General features: G+C 37.2%; 1 protein-coding gene across 4 annotated transcripts in view; it reads right to left on the bottom strand.

Moving 5' to 3' along the window:
* The window catches only part of SLC39A8 (solute carrier family 39 member 8), a 74,303-nt gene that overhangs the window by 15,994 nt on the left and 41,137 nt on the right, over nt 1-17,172 (bottom strand). For 3 of the 4 annotated variants that reach the window (XR_011140906.1, XM_009689346.2, XM_068942010.1), the window contains exons 2-5: nt 11,923-12,091; nt 4,797-4,966; nt 4,126-4,248; nt 2,783-2,950 (exon numbers count right to left, since the gene is read on the bottom strand). Coding sequence is in view for 3 of the 4 variants with exons in the window: in XM_009689346.2 (XP_009687641.1) it covers nt 2,783-2,950; nt 4,126-4,248; nt 4,797-4,966; nt 11,923-12,091 (630 nt within the window). In the remaining variant the exon portion in view is untranslated. Of the gene's footprint in view, nt 1-2,782; nt 2,951-4,125; nt 4,249-4,796; nt 4,967-11,922; nt 12,092-13,984; nt 16,592-17,172 lie in introns of those variants that run through there. The other variant, XM_009689347.2, reaches the window with a different exon arrangement.

Here is a 17,172-nt window from a genome sequence, read left to right as displayed (position 1 = left end):
CAGTTCTCCCTTGGATTGCCTTCCCTACGTACTTGTGCTGCATCAGCTCCTAACCGCCCCAACACTCCCCAGCCATCCCGGCCTTCCCCAGCTCCCTGATGACTCTGAAGGCTACGCTGGCCCCTTTCAATCTGCCAGAAGGAGGAAAAGTAATGATGGCTTTTCACTGCTACCTCCCATACCAACAGCAGTCTGTTTGTCACTGTGGTTTATTCTTCAGTCATCTTCCCTGCAGCCTTGGCTCTGGAGCGAAGCTGACCTTGTTACTTTCAGGAAATTTGAGGATGAATACATTCCCTTCCTGGTTTTGGAGAAATGTAGAGAAATAAAGAAGGGAAGGCAAGAATTTTGAAAAGAACAATAAGCAGTGGAGAAGAACCTTCATGAAATGTTAAGTTCTTAAAGCCAAGATGTTGATAAAGGACAAGACTGTATGCAAAAGGAAATGGAAAAGTACTGTGAACATGATCTTGGGGTGATCTGCAATAACTAATGATCATGAACACTGCAAGTAGTTGCTAGAAATAAATACTCTATAGCTACCTTTGATAATTAGAATGCTTAGGGTATGATTTTATTATGTGTATGTTACTTGTAAGGCTCAGCTTCATAACAGATTGCTACAAAAAGGTAATGCGATGGGTCCAGTAAAACTTCTCATCAGAAAAACAATACCTATGTCACTGGAGATGACTATCTCCTCACACAATGGAGTGTGAGTTTTTTTTGTTTTGTTTTAAATCTACAAAATACAATTACTTTTCAGGACCTTTTTCAATTTTGGTGGTACTACAGACAGATGAACAACATGGAACACGGTCGTCTTGCGATCTTTCATTACAGGAGGCTAGTGCTTAACAGCAGCCTTACCGTTGCATGCTAGCTCAGCCATGGTAATGGCCCACTGCAAAAGCAAAAAGTTACATTTATTTTAAAAGACTTTCTTGTAGGCTATACCAAATCTATTAAACAAATTTTTACAATGGTCAGAAAACATGCCCATCAGCAGTTACCATGCCTCAGCTGACTTTCATTAACTCATTAAACCATGGCAATTTGATAGTGCATTTGAAGCTTTATGCTGAGCTCTGCTGTTGCTCTATATGAACAACAGTACTAATATATTTTACCCATCACAAAATTAGTCTTTAAAAATTATTTTGCTATATTTTCAATACATTATACTTTTTAAAGGCTCATAAAGACAATTTTGCCCAAAAGTAGACCAACCTACACCTCAGATATAGAAGTAACTTCCTTTATGCAAGGGGATTCGCTTTCCATTTGTTTTGGAGAACCTAACTAAGGTCAGCATCCTGTGCAGGGATTTCTTTATATTGCAAAACTGGGATTGTAAATGGGAACATTCCAGGTCAGAAAGCAGGTAGAAAAGTTATATTGTATTTTTAAGATAACCACTTTTAAGCTGCACTGTTTGCCAATAAATTCAAATGAAAAAAATAGCTGCCATTTCTAACAGTAATTGTGCTGTTGAAGCTCACCATCCCAAGAAAAAATATGCATGTAACAGGATGCTCATAGCTCCCTACAGTTAAGAAAATATTAAGAATCAATAGGGCCACATGCAACTCCACCAGCACGCTTCCAGAGAACAGCAAAGTGTTTATTAAGCTCATACCATAGCTCATCCTATCGACAAGCTGCCACTGTGGTACCAGCAGAACCTCTGTTGATCAGAACCGACCTCAAAACTTTAGGAGCTCTCATAATACTATTTCCTTTTTAGTGTCCATACATTTTTAATTACTAAACATGTTTTTCCTAGTTTTTAAAGTGCCCAGTATCCCACACTATCTGCCATGCTCCATGACATTTTTGAAAATACAATTTTGGTACTTTAAACTGTGTACATCAAATGCCTTATGATCCTGCAACTGTCAATGCAGAACTGATAGATTCTCTCCCAGCTGTTCTTGGGGCCTTCCTCCTGCTTCCTCCTCTGCTTCTTACAGCACCCCTTCAAACCACCTACTGAGTGAAGAGCATGGGTGGTAGAATAGAAATCTCAACTTTGAAAAGTCTGCCTTTGCCATCAGATGGTTGTTTCTATGTGATTTTCTCTTTCTTAAATAAGAGGCAGCACTGTTCCTCTCTGTACAGGGAGGAAAGTTGAGAAGCATATCAAATTTCTCCTCCTGCTTTTATTTTCTTTTCAGACAGAAGGAGGTCATATATGTAGTATGAAAACAAACAAACACAGAGGATAAACTTAGAAGAGAAAAGTACTTAAAACCAGGAGGAATGGTTGCTGTGTCCACATACTATCTCCATAATTCACAGTATATCCAAATATACTAGACTAGCACAAGCAGTACTCACAATGTACTGTACCACAGTTACTCTATCAGTTTCCATCATTAATTGTTGTTTCAGAAGAACCAGGTTCTCAGACTTTTATGGTTTCGTGTTGACAGGAACACAGTAAGAATCATGCAACATCTAGAATGCTCTATCATTCTTTAAACAAAATAAAACAAAAAAAAACAAATTATAATTAACTAAATTAACTGATTATATATTTATCTATGTCTGACCCATCTCGACACTGATATATACTAGCTCTTTTTGGTGGCTAACAACCGAATGCATCATCCAACTTTTGCCAAAAACACCATTTTTCATAAGGCTCAAGTGAGCTACAAACTAAAAGTTTAAAAAAACCTGACCAAATTAATAGAAGTTCATATTTAGTCTCCCTCCGGACAAACTTACATGATTAGCAGGAATAAAATAAATAAGAAGAAACAGCCAGTTTTCATACCTGTGCTGAGAGCACACTAATGCTGTCAAAACCAAGATTTCCATTGCTCTCCACAATAGCTGAATTTGCGTAACACATCACCCCATTGCTGGATGCTGGTGGTTTGGGTGGACTAGTCTTATCCTGAGGATGATTCTGTTCACTGTTTTCAAAGTCATTGTGGCCAGCCTGGAGTGAAAAATAGATAAATAGGCAGCTAATTGAACAAAAGCAAGATAACAAGCATAAGAAAATACAGACCAAAAAAAAAAAAAAAAAAAGCAGACGGCATCATATTCATACTGCCATGCTTTCCACAGTTTGTAAATGTTTAAATAAGCAGTCCAGGGAGACTGAAATCCAAACTTATCTAACTCCTTAACTTATCTCTAAGTTTTCGTAACTTATCTCTTACTTTTAGTTAATCAGAATATACGCAAGGATTTTTCATTCTTATACCTGAATGTCTTACTATGAGTGATCCAAACAACATTTGCTAGTTATTCATAATGTAATATGATTGTCAAATGGAGCTTATTTGCCTCTTTCTCAGCTGTCCCCAAAAATAAAGGGAAACAAATTCATTATTTTCTTTTTTTTTTCTTTTTGGTGTAGTTATTACAAACATGGGAAAATTGATCTTCATGATCTTCAATATTAGCAAAGGTTTGGGATAGGAGACCCTAAGTGAGCAAGCAAAGGAACAGAGGACGGTTTTCCTGGCAAGACCTGAACAGAGAGGACCAGAAGCTAAGTTTGAGAAGTCCTTCTGGGAGACAAAACTCACACTTCTCACACATGTGAGCGCCCAGAAAACAAGTACTCTGACACACGGGTAGAAAGCCATGCCCGATGCAGTAATCACAACTTCAGCGTCACTAAAGTAGGTCTGTCTCCCAGAGCATGGGGGAAACACAGAGGTAAATGTGAGACTCAGCAATGCCAGCACAGCCAATTCAACCTTACAGATTGAGTAAGAAGGTATGTATATATGTCACATTGATTTCTCCTGCCTAAGGGGGAGCTCCAGAGGCAGAACTCTCCAGCTCTTATACATTTCTGCTTTTTCCTGACGCGTTTAGCTAGCAAGAGGAAGACTTGGCCCTTGAAAGCAGCTAGATCATATGCCAGCAGCAGGAGATCGTACTCACATCATCTGCATTCTATTCCCAGCTCTGCTTGTAATTGCCTAAAAAAGTGAAGTTGCTTCCCCTCTCCATACTGTTTTTCAACAGATACTCTAGAACACTTCTGAAAGGCGGAAATCCTCAGACAAAATGAAAAATCCCTACATTTTATTATCAGTATTTCATAAAATATAACAGTAAGGTGAGGCTCATACAGTTAGAAACACCCTTTGTTACCTGATTATAGATCTTCAGTATCACTTTAAGAATCCTTTCCACAAAGAAGAGAATATAGAATCCACCAAACACTGCAACTGCTTTCTCAATGTAATTATCTACTTTGGGGTCAAACCCAAATGCCTGCCAGTGAAGATAAAAGCAATGGAGATTAGTCAATAATCTTAGTACCTTTCCAAAAAACAAACACACAAACGAACAAACAACCCCCAACTCCTCTAAAATACAGATCATCTCCCTGCCACCCCTGAGTTTCAATGAGCCTGAAATTATCAGAGATCCCAACCCTCTTACATTTTTTAATTTGGATTAAATGTCAATAGTGTTTTAATACAGTAGAATTTTACATGCAGAACATACCAATTAATTGCGAAACATGGAGGTCTAACCTATAGCCCATTGAAGTCCACTAGAACCTTACCCAGTGCATATCTTTCCCTGTCTAGAGGCAGAATAGCCCTCAGTCTTTCTCATGTTACAACTACACATGGTTCTTGACAGTTCTGCTAATCCAACCAGAAGGTAAGTGAGAGTGGCCAGTTGCACTGAAGGTCAACTCCAACTCTTTGTTGACTACAGCCATGCTATGAGAACCCCACTGCAGCATGACTCTAAAATTAACACACTTTAGAAACTAGTACGGAAAACAAATAACGATTCCCCTTGCTTACCTCTGGAATGAGCTGGAAAATGGCATTAGAAAAGAGAGTACCAATGGCCAAGCCCACAAAGTAAGTTAAAATCTTGGGGAAATACGACTTCTTTAAGAGGGGAGTTAAAATCAATCCCAGAAGCGATGCCAGGTTAATGATAGTCACAGCCAGGAACCCAAATCCCCAAACTGCGGATGAACAAGCAGAAACAAACATTTTAGTGTAATTTCTACTTCAGGCTGCTTGTGATTTTTCTGACAGTTCATGGGCTGTGAAAAAAGAATGGTCTCTTAGCTGAAATTAGACTTTACAAATAGAAAAATGTTAAAACGCACAGAAATTTAAGATAAACATCCACTGACAGAAGGAAAATGAAGTGCAAGAAATATTGTCCGGGACTATCGTGTTAAAAACAAACTATGCTAGTACATTCCTGGGACAGCCTAAAAGCTGCTAGTATAAATCAACTCTTTCTGTAGCCAATTAAGAGTTTAAATCAAGGCTTAGATCAACAGTTAATGTACCTATAGCATAGATTCAAGATGCAATTTGTTACTAGTTCCAGGTTTAGATCCGACTGTCATTTACCACTACAGAACTCCAACAGATAAAGCCTGCTCTCTTGGCTGTACTACACTCAGCAGTCACCCTTGATAAAGATGACTGCTACAAATCACCATGGGGTGGTAACTTTCTGTTCCCAACTCTCCCGCAGTTGTTCAAGTACTTCTGCTTACTGGAAATTCTGCCTATCACAATTATATCACTGCTTATCTAACAGGTAAAATAGCAGAGAGCTGATATTACAGGCAAACATGACAGAGAGACAAAAGTACATGAGAAAGAGGTGCTACATTCAAAAAGACGCAGAAATTATTTTTGAACAAAATGAGGAAAACCTTTTCTAAAAATTGGCAAATGCATCAGGGTTGACCATAGCTTAGCTCCTTGCGTTATAAGGATAGCCTCAAATTTTCAGAATTCAGACTGTACAAAACCATGCCATGATTATTCTGGAGTATGAATTATAGAGTATCAGGGTTTTGTTGTTGATCATAAGCATCAGCAAGTTTTGTCTCTATGCATGCCAATTTTTTCCCCTCAGTTACCTCTCAAGCCCTTGTGAGCACACAGAAAAGCCTGAAAGGTTGCACTGAACAGATCTACAACACTGTCTAAAGCGATGCCATAGAACTACAGAATTATCTACATAGACAGTGGATCTGTCTATAAAATCTTCCACAAATAATCAAAGCCAACACAACGCTGGGCACATGAGAACAGTTTGTTATAATCCAGAAAGTTGCATCAATATAATGGTATAGAGAAGTTAGTATAAATTCTTCTCTGCATAGCAGAAACAGATACAAATAGATCAGGTTATGGGTCTATAGCCCAATTTTCCTGCATCATAATGCAGCAAATAAACTATACCAAATTCCTGACCTGCAGCCAGGATAAGTACACTTTGTTTGCACAGTGTCACAATCTTCATATGTAAAGGATTTTACATGATCTCAAGAATAGAAAGCATTAGAAACATTTAAAAAATTTGCGAAAGGTAAGTCAATGCCAATTACAATGTTCACTTGTCTTTTTTGAGAGAGGCAGAGAGATGACTGGATACGGCTAGATTCATTAAGCTATATAGGAGCTTTATTTCCTGTATATTTATTTCCCCCATGTTAAAATAAATGGCAATTAAGCTTGTAAATATCTTCGTGAAATCAGGTCTATGATAATCAAATGGGGTTCCAGTGCCATCATGAGTCACAAGTGGTGGTTTGCACAGTTAGGGATTACTACAAAAGCAAGAATCTCTTTCTGCTTAGCATACAGTCAACTCCTACCCCATTATTCCAGCACAATACACATTTTAAACTGAATTAACAAAATATAAAAGCTATTTACCACATGTAAAGTAATTTGGGAGAGTACACTAAGTACTTCAGCACACATAGCAAATCAGAACAAATTTCAATAACTGTGATAAAAAAAAACCAAGCTAGTACTAACTACTTTTTACAACAAAAGACAAATAGGATAAATTCCCACACATATATGTACTATTTTAGAAGATGAAAATAATAAGTTAATGGAAGTTAAAAGTAAATATAAAAAGAAGATGTTATTGCCAAGTGTAGCTCTCACTCCAGTAGATGCTTTATTAATGAATCATCTGATATTCAGGCTGATACTCCTTGTTCAGAATAAAAATATTACTGGGACACAACTTGAAATATATATTATAAAGGATACAATTATCATCATTGTATATGCTTAACGCTATGGTAAATATCTCAATGTACTACAGGGTTTTTGTTTGCAACTAGGGACATAGAGTAGTAGTATCCTCTTTCATCACAAAAAATTTAAAAGTAAAAGCCGTTCTTCTTCCTATTTTACCAGATGTTGGGGTGAAGGACAGATGGCATTTTATTTTTAAAATTCTGGCCCAGATCTTGATGGCCCAAAGCTCACGGGATTTTTATATATAGATATTTTATTTCTATTTTACTCACCTCAAATGGCTAAAGAATGATAAACAATTAAAATAAGTGATCAAATAGCATCCAATAAGGAAAGAAAGAATAAATTAAGTATTATCTATCCAAGGCATTCCACAAATCCTGCAATAAGCCTAATTTAAAGCTAATGAAATTTTTAAAGAAAAAAAAAATCTCATATTTTTCTTATACGTTCTCCAGGAAAGTATGCTTGGGCCTTGTGGCATACTCTTCTTTGAGTTCATAGGGACCTGAAGCATAATTGGAAAGAAAACGTGTTTATCCCATAATTAAACAGTTACAGGAACAGGTACTTCACAAAAACTGCCATAAGCCGCAGAACAAGTTAGAAAACTATGAGATAATCAATGTTATCAAAGTTACTGTAGTCGGCACTGTGTTTCACAATGTCGTGTATACCCCACTCTCTTAAAAGTGGTTTTCTCCACTCAGACTTCATTCAGACTAAACTGTTCCTGAGTAGCCTGACAGCCCGGCTAGCTGACTAGTCTGACTTCATGCATCCGAGCAGAGTATTCTTCCTAGGACATACAAGTCTCTTCCCCAGTAACTGGCGGCACAGACAGCTTTGGCCAACGACCATTATTCTTTCTTTCCCTGGAAAAGCGGCCCCAAGAAAGAGGCTGCCAAAATGCCCACAGCCATGAGAAATTCAAAATATAAAACAGCAGAAAAACAAGTATGACGTTCTCCTCCAAACATCATTGCTCAGCGTTGCTCCATAAAAAGGGCCACTGCTCTGGGCCTTCCTGAGGCAGGCTCCCCATGAGCCTAGTCCTGAGGCGAAGGGAGGTTTGGGGTGTGAAAACATTTCTGTTTGCCTTGGACAGAAGGAATACCAGTGGGCCTTACCAGCTATGTAACGCAGCTCTATACCCTATAGCTTTCAGAGGAGCAAGAAAGGGAAGGGCACGAGTGTGTCCCTAAGGTCAGCTAGGTTAGATATTTGATATACAAACCCTAAGGAAAATGAACATGCTGTATGCTGCCTTTTAACTTTTACTCTGCTTCTGCAGTACTTCTTTTTTTTTTTTTTTTTAAACCTTTTTATTGCAAGTAGCTGCTCTGTAAAGCCTATTGTACTGATTTGTTCTTTATGTCTTGTCTATTCATATTTTGGAAGTCAAGATATTCTTAAGTGCATGGGAGTCCAGTCTCTGGGCACAACATTCACATAAGCAGAGCTGGAAACATGCAGAGAGGATTTTGCATCAGAGGGCCAGTAATTGAAATCAGCTGGTCTCAAAGTACAGTTTTGGTTTGTGAAGGGGTAGGGAGGGATCAACAGACAGACACTTCTGCATTAGTGGACCTCTCTGTGGATCTCCTTCAAACTAGGTACTACTCTGTATCATAGACTCACAAGCCTATGGTTTAAAAATACCCTAACCAGGGCCTCAACAGATTTCCTGCACTGGAGCCAAGGGAGGGGCAGGGAGAAGGCTGCCTCGCTTATCTGGCTACTGGACATTGCTTCTGAGCTAGCAGGATAAAAGAAAAATAGGAGGGATGGTCTAAATGGCTTAGGAGGTCAACTATGGGTCAGACTTTCCACAAACAATCTACTTAGACAGTGCTTCCCCCACACCCACCCCCCCCCCAAAAAAAAAAAAAGGAAAGACAAATCCTACTCTCCTGGGCAGACATTACGATCTTCCTGAGCATATGCGCCCTCATTTGGGGTAAGCAGCCTAAAACAATTATGGTAGATTGATAAATTGATGCCATGGATTCAAGGATTAATCAAATTAATTGTAATTATTTACAAACATATCTAGGTTTTAAGAAGCATCTCTAGTTCTTGATAAATACTACCACACTATATTAATCATAATGATATCAATACTAAAAAACACTGTTGTGCCTCTGCTGATAAATACTACTATCAGCCTGATACAGGATCCCGTTCATACACAACTTCTTCTGATGTCAGTAGACATTTTGGGCATTCAGAGAGCAAAGGATCAGGTGAAGGGTTTTAAAATTGATTTCTATACTAACTCTGCATATTGCTTGCTTCTTCCACCCTGATTTTTAAATCAAATAATGTCCTACAGCCACTCCACAAAGTGAGCTTTTTTCTAAAACAGGTTTGAGAATGTGAGTACTAAAGCAGATAAAAGTAAGGTATTCAGAATATACACTACTGTTTATAGTTTGGTACAGTAAGAGTAATGTAAAAAAATAGAGTAAAAGTCACTGAAAGTACAGAAAGCAACAGTGGTACATGGTGATTTTAGAGATCCAGGCCTGTATGTAAACACCACAACTGTTACGTTTACAGAAAAATAAAACCCTGCAGTGGAAAGAGAAAACTAAAATCTACCTAAGTCTTACTAAAAGGTCTGGAGACAACTTTTTAATCCTTTTGCCAATAACATTTTCAAATCCCCGGTATTCTGTATTCGTAATTATTATTTTTTCAGATGAGGGTGAGCCATAGTTTCTGAAGTGTTGAATTTCTATGCTCAGTCCACATGTACAAAGGAAAGGATCCAAATAAGACCAATTAGATGGGCAAATGCCTCATGAAATCAACAGCATAATTCTCTAGAGCATAATGATTGCTACTGTCTAATGGCAACAGCTTTTTCAGCCAATAACAGTTACAAAATAAGATATACAATAGAAAGAAGCAATCTGTGGCCCTTCCACTAATTCTTTTATTCAAGCTAGCAAAGTGACAAGAATAGGATCCACAGTCAGTGACAAAGAGGCTAACATGGCTATGTTGGTCTGTACCTGAACAACCAGCCGACTAAAAGTCTTCTTTATCGTTTAACACAGCTCATAGTTGGTTTTGGCTTAGCCTTAACCTGAAGGACATCAGCACAGAATATTCCATCTGCATCCAAGACCAAGATACACGTTGGGCTGCTGCTCAGTTTCCTGTATTAAGTCTAGCTTGGAGTTAAATGAATTAGAGCAGATAAAGATGTGGGGCTTCTGATATATTATCTGAGCAGACCTTTTCTGAACAAAATACAGACAACACCTACAGACAATAGTCAACATTTTCCAATGCAAGTACTTCCAACTCTAATTAAGCACCTTTTAAAAAGCTTGAGATTAAGAGAGGTCATTGATTAAGCAATGAGAATTGTGCGTAATTAGCAATACTAGGTGTGTTATTTTATTCTAGGTTATATAGGTTATGTAAAATCAGGGTGATATAAAACTAATTGAATTCCAATATATTAACACTTCCATGTCTGCCTATTCAGTTCAGTGCACTAATTATCTGATCTAACGCAAAACTGAAGCTTATTTCCTTATGCAGCTGCCTTTGGCCTGAGCAGATGAATGATGGTGACTGCGAAAACCATTTTCTCTTTCTAAAATCTACACAATCAACGGCTATACAGGCATTGAAGACTTCCATCAGCAGAGTACAGGAAATCAGTTGAAAAAGGGTACATGAGTGGCATGAATTACCACTGCTTCCTGCTTAACACTACACATTCTATTTCATTACTATTGTGACAACTCTTACCACCCATTAGCATCTCATAGCCGTCAGTAAGAGTATGGAAGTTTTCTCTAGCTTGTAAGCTTAAATGGTCTGAATTCATGAGTGAAAATTATCTGCAGTCACAAAAGGAGAAGAAAGAGAAGGTGAAAGGTAAGAATAAGATCCATCAAACACTTACTAAAGCAGTTAAACATCTAGGCCCTTGATCCTTCTAGTAGAATGGGCTACGTTTTCAGATCTGTTTAGTTAATGTAATTCCTATTCAGAAATGTGAAATTGTAGATCTCGGCTCATCTGACATTCCAACTTTTAAATTTATTTCAGTTGAGTCCCTGGGAACGATGAATTAATTTGAAATAGTAAGTCAAGTAAGTAGGCTATTGCACATTTGCAGCAAACGATTTCATTAACCAGCTGTTTCTTCCCTGTCCCATATTTTTTACTGAACTGTACATTTCTGTGTACAGTAAATACAGCAATGATAATGAGAAAAATGGGAGGAAAGATTAAATTAAAGTAAAAAGGCTGCTTAGCCCTACGAAAATGTTCCGTGCAGACAGGGGGGCATGGAAGATGACAAGAAGACAAGAGTGAGAGTTTGGAAGGAATCTGAGTTATTTGCCTCAGTAAAATAGTCCACTGGCTCTCTTGTTTCCCTGAATCCCACCTGCAAATAATTCCACTCTAATTTAGTCTTCTGGTAATTTTAGCTTGAGATGCCCACATGCAAGCACATCCCACTAAGTTTGATTTTCCTCTGCAAACCACCTGCACAGACTTCCCTTCCCTACTTCTATCCTTTGTACTATTAACCAGCTATTAATGGGAGTCACTATGCCTCAGGGCACAAACCATTATCCAGTAAAACAGCTCAGAAGGCTCTTCCTTCTACGGGCAAATTATTCCATAACATCCTGCTGGAGGGATTTTTAGCTTTTCTCTAAAGCATTTTGAATAGATCTTTGTCAAGAGACAGAATATATGATTAGATAGTCCACTCACTTGAAACACCATGATAATTTTATGCTCCTACTTTACAGTTATACCCTCCTAAACAAAAGACATTCCTATTACCTATAGATAAATGCTTAATTTGAGGAAACCCCATTCTTGTTCCAGTATTAATGAAATGATATTAACTAACCTTGTAAAGATTGTGGTTTAGACGTGTCCACAAAGTCTTCCTGATGATGACACGGGTGAAAAATGAGCTGTTGTAAAACAGCAGGGCATATTGTGGAGAAGCTTGAATTTGATACTTGACTGTCGTTTGGTATCCCATGCAGAGCAAAGATTTCCTCACCAGTCAAGCACTGAAACAAAATATTTTTTGTCAGACTTAATACATTAATACAAAAAAGAAAAAAATTCTTGTTTTGAGTTAACTCATATTTTAAATAACTCAATAACTTCAAGGAAACGTACACACAGTATGGCAGTACCATGTTTGCTTCCCGTGAAGCGAAAGGAATTCAAGGTATCTTAAGTAACATAAGTTCACAAATGTTTTAAACTGACATTTGAGAATTTTATGCAATACAAACTAGGCCAGTTAAATCTCATGATGTATTTGGAAAAATAGCTTCACAATAAATAAAATAATATGTAGTTACAAAATAATTAATTTTAAGAACAGACCAGATACTCTTAAAATCTTAGTGATAGAGTATGTGAGGAAATGACTAATAATTCAGCAATTGTTTATTCATGTAAGTGACCACTTTACTTCACGCCTTCGCTTCATATTTATCTCCTCAAATTAAGTATTTCAAAATGGTCCAAATGTTAGCTACATCCAGTGTTTGTCATTCACTTCATAGCAATAATTGTTAACTATGCCATACTCCAATGACACAAACTCTTACTTTGGATCTTCATTTTGCCTTTAGCATAGGACACAATAATACCTAGGGTCAAGAATAAATGTACTTAGCAGTGCTAAATCAGGCCAGGGCAGGGCAGGTTATTAGTTATTTTCACCCAAAAAGATAAAAGATAAACTCTGCACGTGTGTGTATATATATCTCACATATTTTTATATGAAATATTCCACACTACTAAAGGTGAAACACCTTGCATCATTTCAATGTGACTATTTCTGATTTAACTTGAAGGAAGAGAATCTTCAGACCAATTCAAGTGACTTCAACCAAATTACATCTAGGCTTTTTTTTTTTTTTTTCCTTTCTCTAGCATGCTTGAATTTAAATGAAAGCCTAAATTCTGTTGAAGTCAACAGAGCTTAAAGATTCAAATACCTACTTAAATCCTGAACTGAGGTCTACAAGCCACATACATATACTTTCATCTTTCAGTGTCAATGCTAATGTCCTAGTCTCGCATTTAAAATAAACATAGCTTGTTAACAGAAAATGTTTTTCATTTTAAAGTATGTTGCTCCATTTAATCTCAATGGAAGCACTGTAGAGAGAAATAGTCTTTTACAGCCCAAGACATGAACTCAGAGTTTTCTAAATTGGTTCTGCATCTAATCATTCTACTGTTAACTCTGCAGTATAAAATAATGCAAATTATGTGACAAATTTTTCCAGTGTGAAAGAAAAAGATGACAGTTGTGGTCTAATGTAATAACTCCTATAGCGTGCTTCTTGTAATACTGGCTCAACAGAACTATTTCTGGAAGATTGCGTTGAACAGCCTTTAGAAAAACAAGCTAATAAGTGCTGAGTTACAGAGCATGAATGTCTGTAAAAGAATTCATCTTTAACCCACTAAGTTCCAAGCAATATAGAATGGATGACGAGTATTTTAAATACTAATATATTGGGATTAATATAATTTCATAAAAATGTGATTTTGATAACCCATATAATCTAGTGGGTTTGTAAGGAGAAAACAGATTTTAGTAAATTTTGGTAGTTTTCAAAGTGCAAGGCAACCATGTAGTAAGTAGGAGAACAGATTACACATAGAAAATATTAATCAGCCACAGCATGTATTAAGTAAGCTTGAGGCTTGTAACTTTGGCTACGTGCAAACAAATAAGCAAGAAATGCCATTGAACAAGAGCTCTTTGACGTGAGGACAAGAAACAGCGTTTTATTTAATTACTAGTATTACTTTGATCAGGGACTGTCATTTCATACTCTCCATAACTCCTACATGCATCCATGAGCTAAAATACGCTTGCATGAGTTTGTTTGCACAATTAAAGGATTAATTAAAAGATTAAATCTATTGGAAACCTTGGATTGGAGCAGCCCATGTTTGCATCCTGCAAAACTCCACATTTATCTTTGGAGGATAAATACATGATGACAACCACACTGCTGTAAAAACATAAGCTGTTTATTTTGCAAGATGGACAGGTGATCTCAGCAGAAAGGTAATTTAGCCTCATGGAACAGGGGACTGAGATGGACCTCCTGGGTCAACAAGTCTGCCGTCATGTCTGTCTCCTGCTATTCGGTTTGCCTTGTCACAGTGCTCAGGTGAGGAGACTGGCTGCAACGAGACTGTCCCCAGCATTTAATGCACAGTTGTGAAGAAGATATGACATAACCAATCACATCCCTGAACTGTGAAAAAGTCATTAAAAAAAAAAGTTTTCATCCCAATTAGGGGAGACTTCAATCGTTAGAATTTACACAATTACACAATATTCAGATTAAAATTCACTCACACACACATTCACTCTCACACAAAACATGAATCAGGTTACTCATAATCAGATGTTTACTTTCCTCCTAGTGAGCTATTGCCAAAGATGATTGTAGTATGGAATTTTTTAAGACGGTATATGAAATAAAGTGATACCCTACTATCTAGGATCTCTTTACACTCATATCATATATCTTTATAAATTGAGAGCATACTTCATCTCGCCACATACTTTCAAAGAAATGATGGAATAAGTACTCAGACAACAATAATGCAAAGATACTTCCGACAGGAAGAATAATAAAATATGCTAAAATACTAAACAACTACATTTCATATCTTGTAAAATTTTCATTTCATTTTCTGATCTTCTCTCATATTCTTATCTTTGTTGCACCTTTGTTTTATCTGTAGTGCTCTGCGTGTGAACCGCTAAGATATCCAACAGCAACCTGTCACTAGCGGCACTGCAGTTTCCAGATGTTGCCAGATTAAGAGGCAGCCTAGTCCACACAAGGACTGAACAGAGCTGTAGGCCACACAGTAGCAAAGTAGTGCATGCCTATCTGACTCCCATTTTTAATTTGGCCTGAGATTGGATACAGCAGAATAGACACAAATGAGCAGCATGGCTTCTGCAACTTGTAACAAATTAAAGCACAGGTGAAGAACTGGGAGATGACCACACAGAAACCCTCAAAAAGCTGCACGCCAGGAGAAAGAGCCAAACCAGATGAAGCTGCTTAAGTGCCATTTGTGCGCTTTAGTGATTTTGCGCACATGCTGTCATAGTCCAAGCAGCTGTTCATGCTGGGAGCTAAAAGCTGTCCATGAACACTGACATTCACCAAGATACTCTAAAAATAAGAATACAAGAGAACGCAAAAGCCTGCTTATCTTCTCATTTGCCAGGTAACTTCGGAGCTTGATTTTGGATCAAGATAACTCTGAAATTCTGTCAGGACCCTCACCTTCCTTTTAAGGAGCAAAAGTTGGAACTAATGAAAGGCTACAAAAAAACAGAATCAAAGCAGATACTACCCTGGTTCTGTTCTGTCCAAAACAGCAGAGTTAGTTTTGATTCATCTCTAGGTGAAAAGTAGTTTCTAAAGATATCCAATCATCGATACTACTAAAGATTTTAATTTTATTTTGACCAAAAGTTTTGTTTAAAAATCAAATATACTACATCAGGAGATAGTATTCCATCATAACGTATAAGGATTGTGCATAAATATAGTTTTCTTTTAAAAAAGTCAGAGAAAGAAATCAGAATGTGATATTAGCATCTATTGATTATTCCAAGGCATAAATAAAGGTGACGTTAACAAGTTTTATCTCTAATGCCCATTTACCTTTCAAGTACTCTTTGACAAAAACTTCTGAGCATAGTTTTATCCTCCAGCATACACATGTATAACTATCATTCTACAATGAACCCAGTGAAATGAGATCAGGTATAGTTTTGTGTTTTTACATCTTGTCAACAATAAAACTTACAGTGAGTAAATATGCCATTATCTATTAAACTGAAATTGTTATTTTTATTCTTATTAGTAGGAATAAAATGTGTGGGAATTTCACAGTAAAACATGGAAAAAAACAGCCGTGAACAATATTTGAGTCTGCTCACTTACCACTTACTACTGTGATAATACGACTTAGCTTATATATTAAGAGGATAATTTAAAAAGAGCAATGAAAATTCAAACAGAAAATTAAAGAGAACTATGAAAATATATGATAAAAGGCAAAGAAGGCAAAAGTAGCAGAAAATGGAGACAGAGTTTCCAAAACAGTGCACAAAATATTTCATAATTCATTTTGCATGTCTTAGGAAACAAATGAGGGTCCTCATGGACATCATATGATGTAAGTTATACTTGCATAAAATTTTGTAAGCAATTATGATATGTTTGAACACCATTATCCACAAATTAAAGCACCTTTTCTTCTGCCTCATCTTTTCAAGTCAACCTGGTATCAAAGGAAAACAGGAATCAAGCATCCCTCTTCTGGTTTACACATCCATACTCTTCCAATTTTTTAAGAAAATGGATCAGCTTCTGGTGGATCCTCTCTTGTGAGATTCATAGGGCTACTGAAACTGTTATGTGAGCAAAACATTAAAACTAAACACCAATACTGGGATAATACTAAAAGAGATTGTTCCTTTCTGCCAGTGTTTCAGTGCTATACCACCTGTCCCTGACAGATCAGCTCTCTGCTAAAAATGACTCTGAGCTTAGATGATGGACTCTTTTGATAGAGCAGGGGTGTATTATCTTGGTTGGAAAAAGGCCTAGAGTCATCCTACCAGCTCTGGACATCAGAGTTAGGAACTGAAAGCCTAAGATAACCCTTGTCTCTTCCTACAGTCAGATATTTATGCAGCCTCAGTGGATGATTCAGCCTACCTGAGCAAGACCTTAATCACTCTACAGAGGTATTTATTTTCCTTCCTAGAGCAGCAGTAGAGCTTAGGCCTACTGCTATGAGCAGCAGTACTCATGAGTACCGCCCTACAGTACTTAAAATTAGATCAAGCCACTTTAACTTCTTCAGGTTCCATGTCTTCTATCATAATCGGTAGATGCTCTAAATCATAAACTTACAAGGACAAAAAGTTGCAGTGTTTTCAAGTGATAACATATGCTGTGGGCAAAAGCCTCAGGTATTTGATATGAGTAAACATTTGTGGGCGGCATTTGCCTAAAATCATTGGTATACCATACATGAAGGATCAAGATCCAGGAGCAGTTATTGAGCATCT

The sequence above is a fragment of the Struthio camelus genome, chromosome 4 (genome assembly GCF_040807025.1).
Source record: "Struthio camelus isolate bStrCam1 chromosome 4, bStrCam1.hap1, whole genome shotgun sequence".
NCBI lineage: Eukaryota > Metazoa > Chordata > Aves > Struthioniformes > Struthionidae > Struthio > Struthio camelus.
Note: the sequence above shows the minus strand (reverse complement) of the source record. Positions and strands in the feature narration are given on the sequence as shown.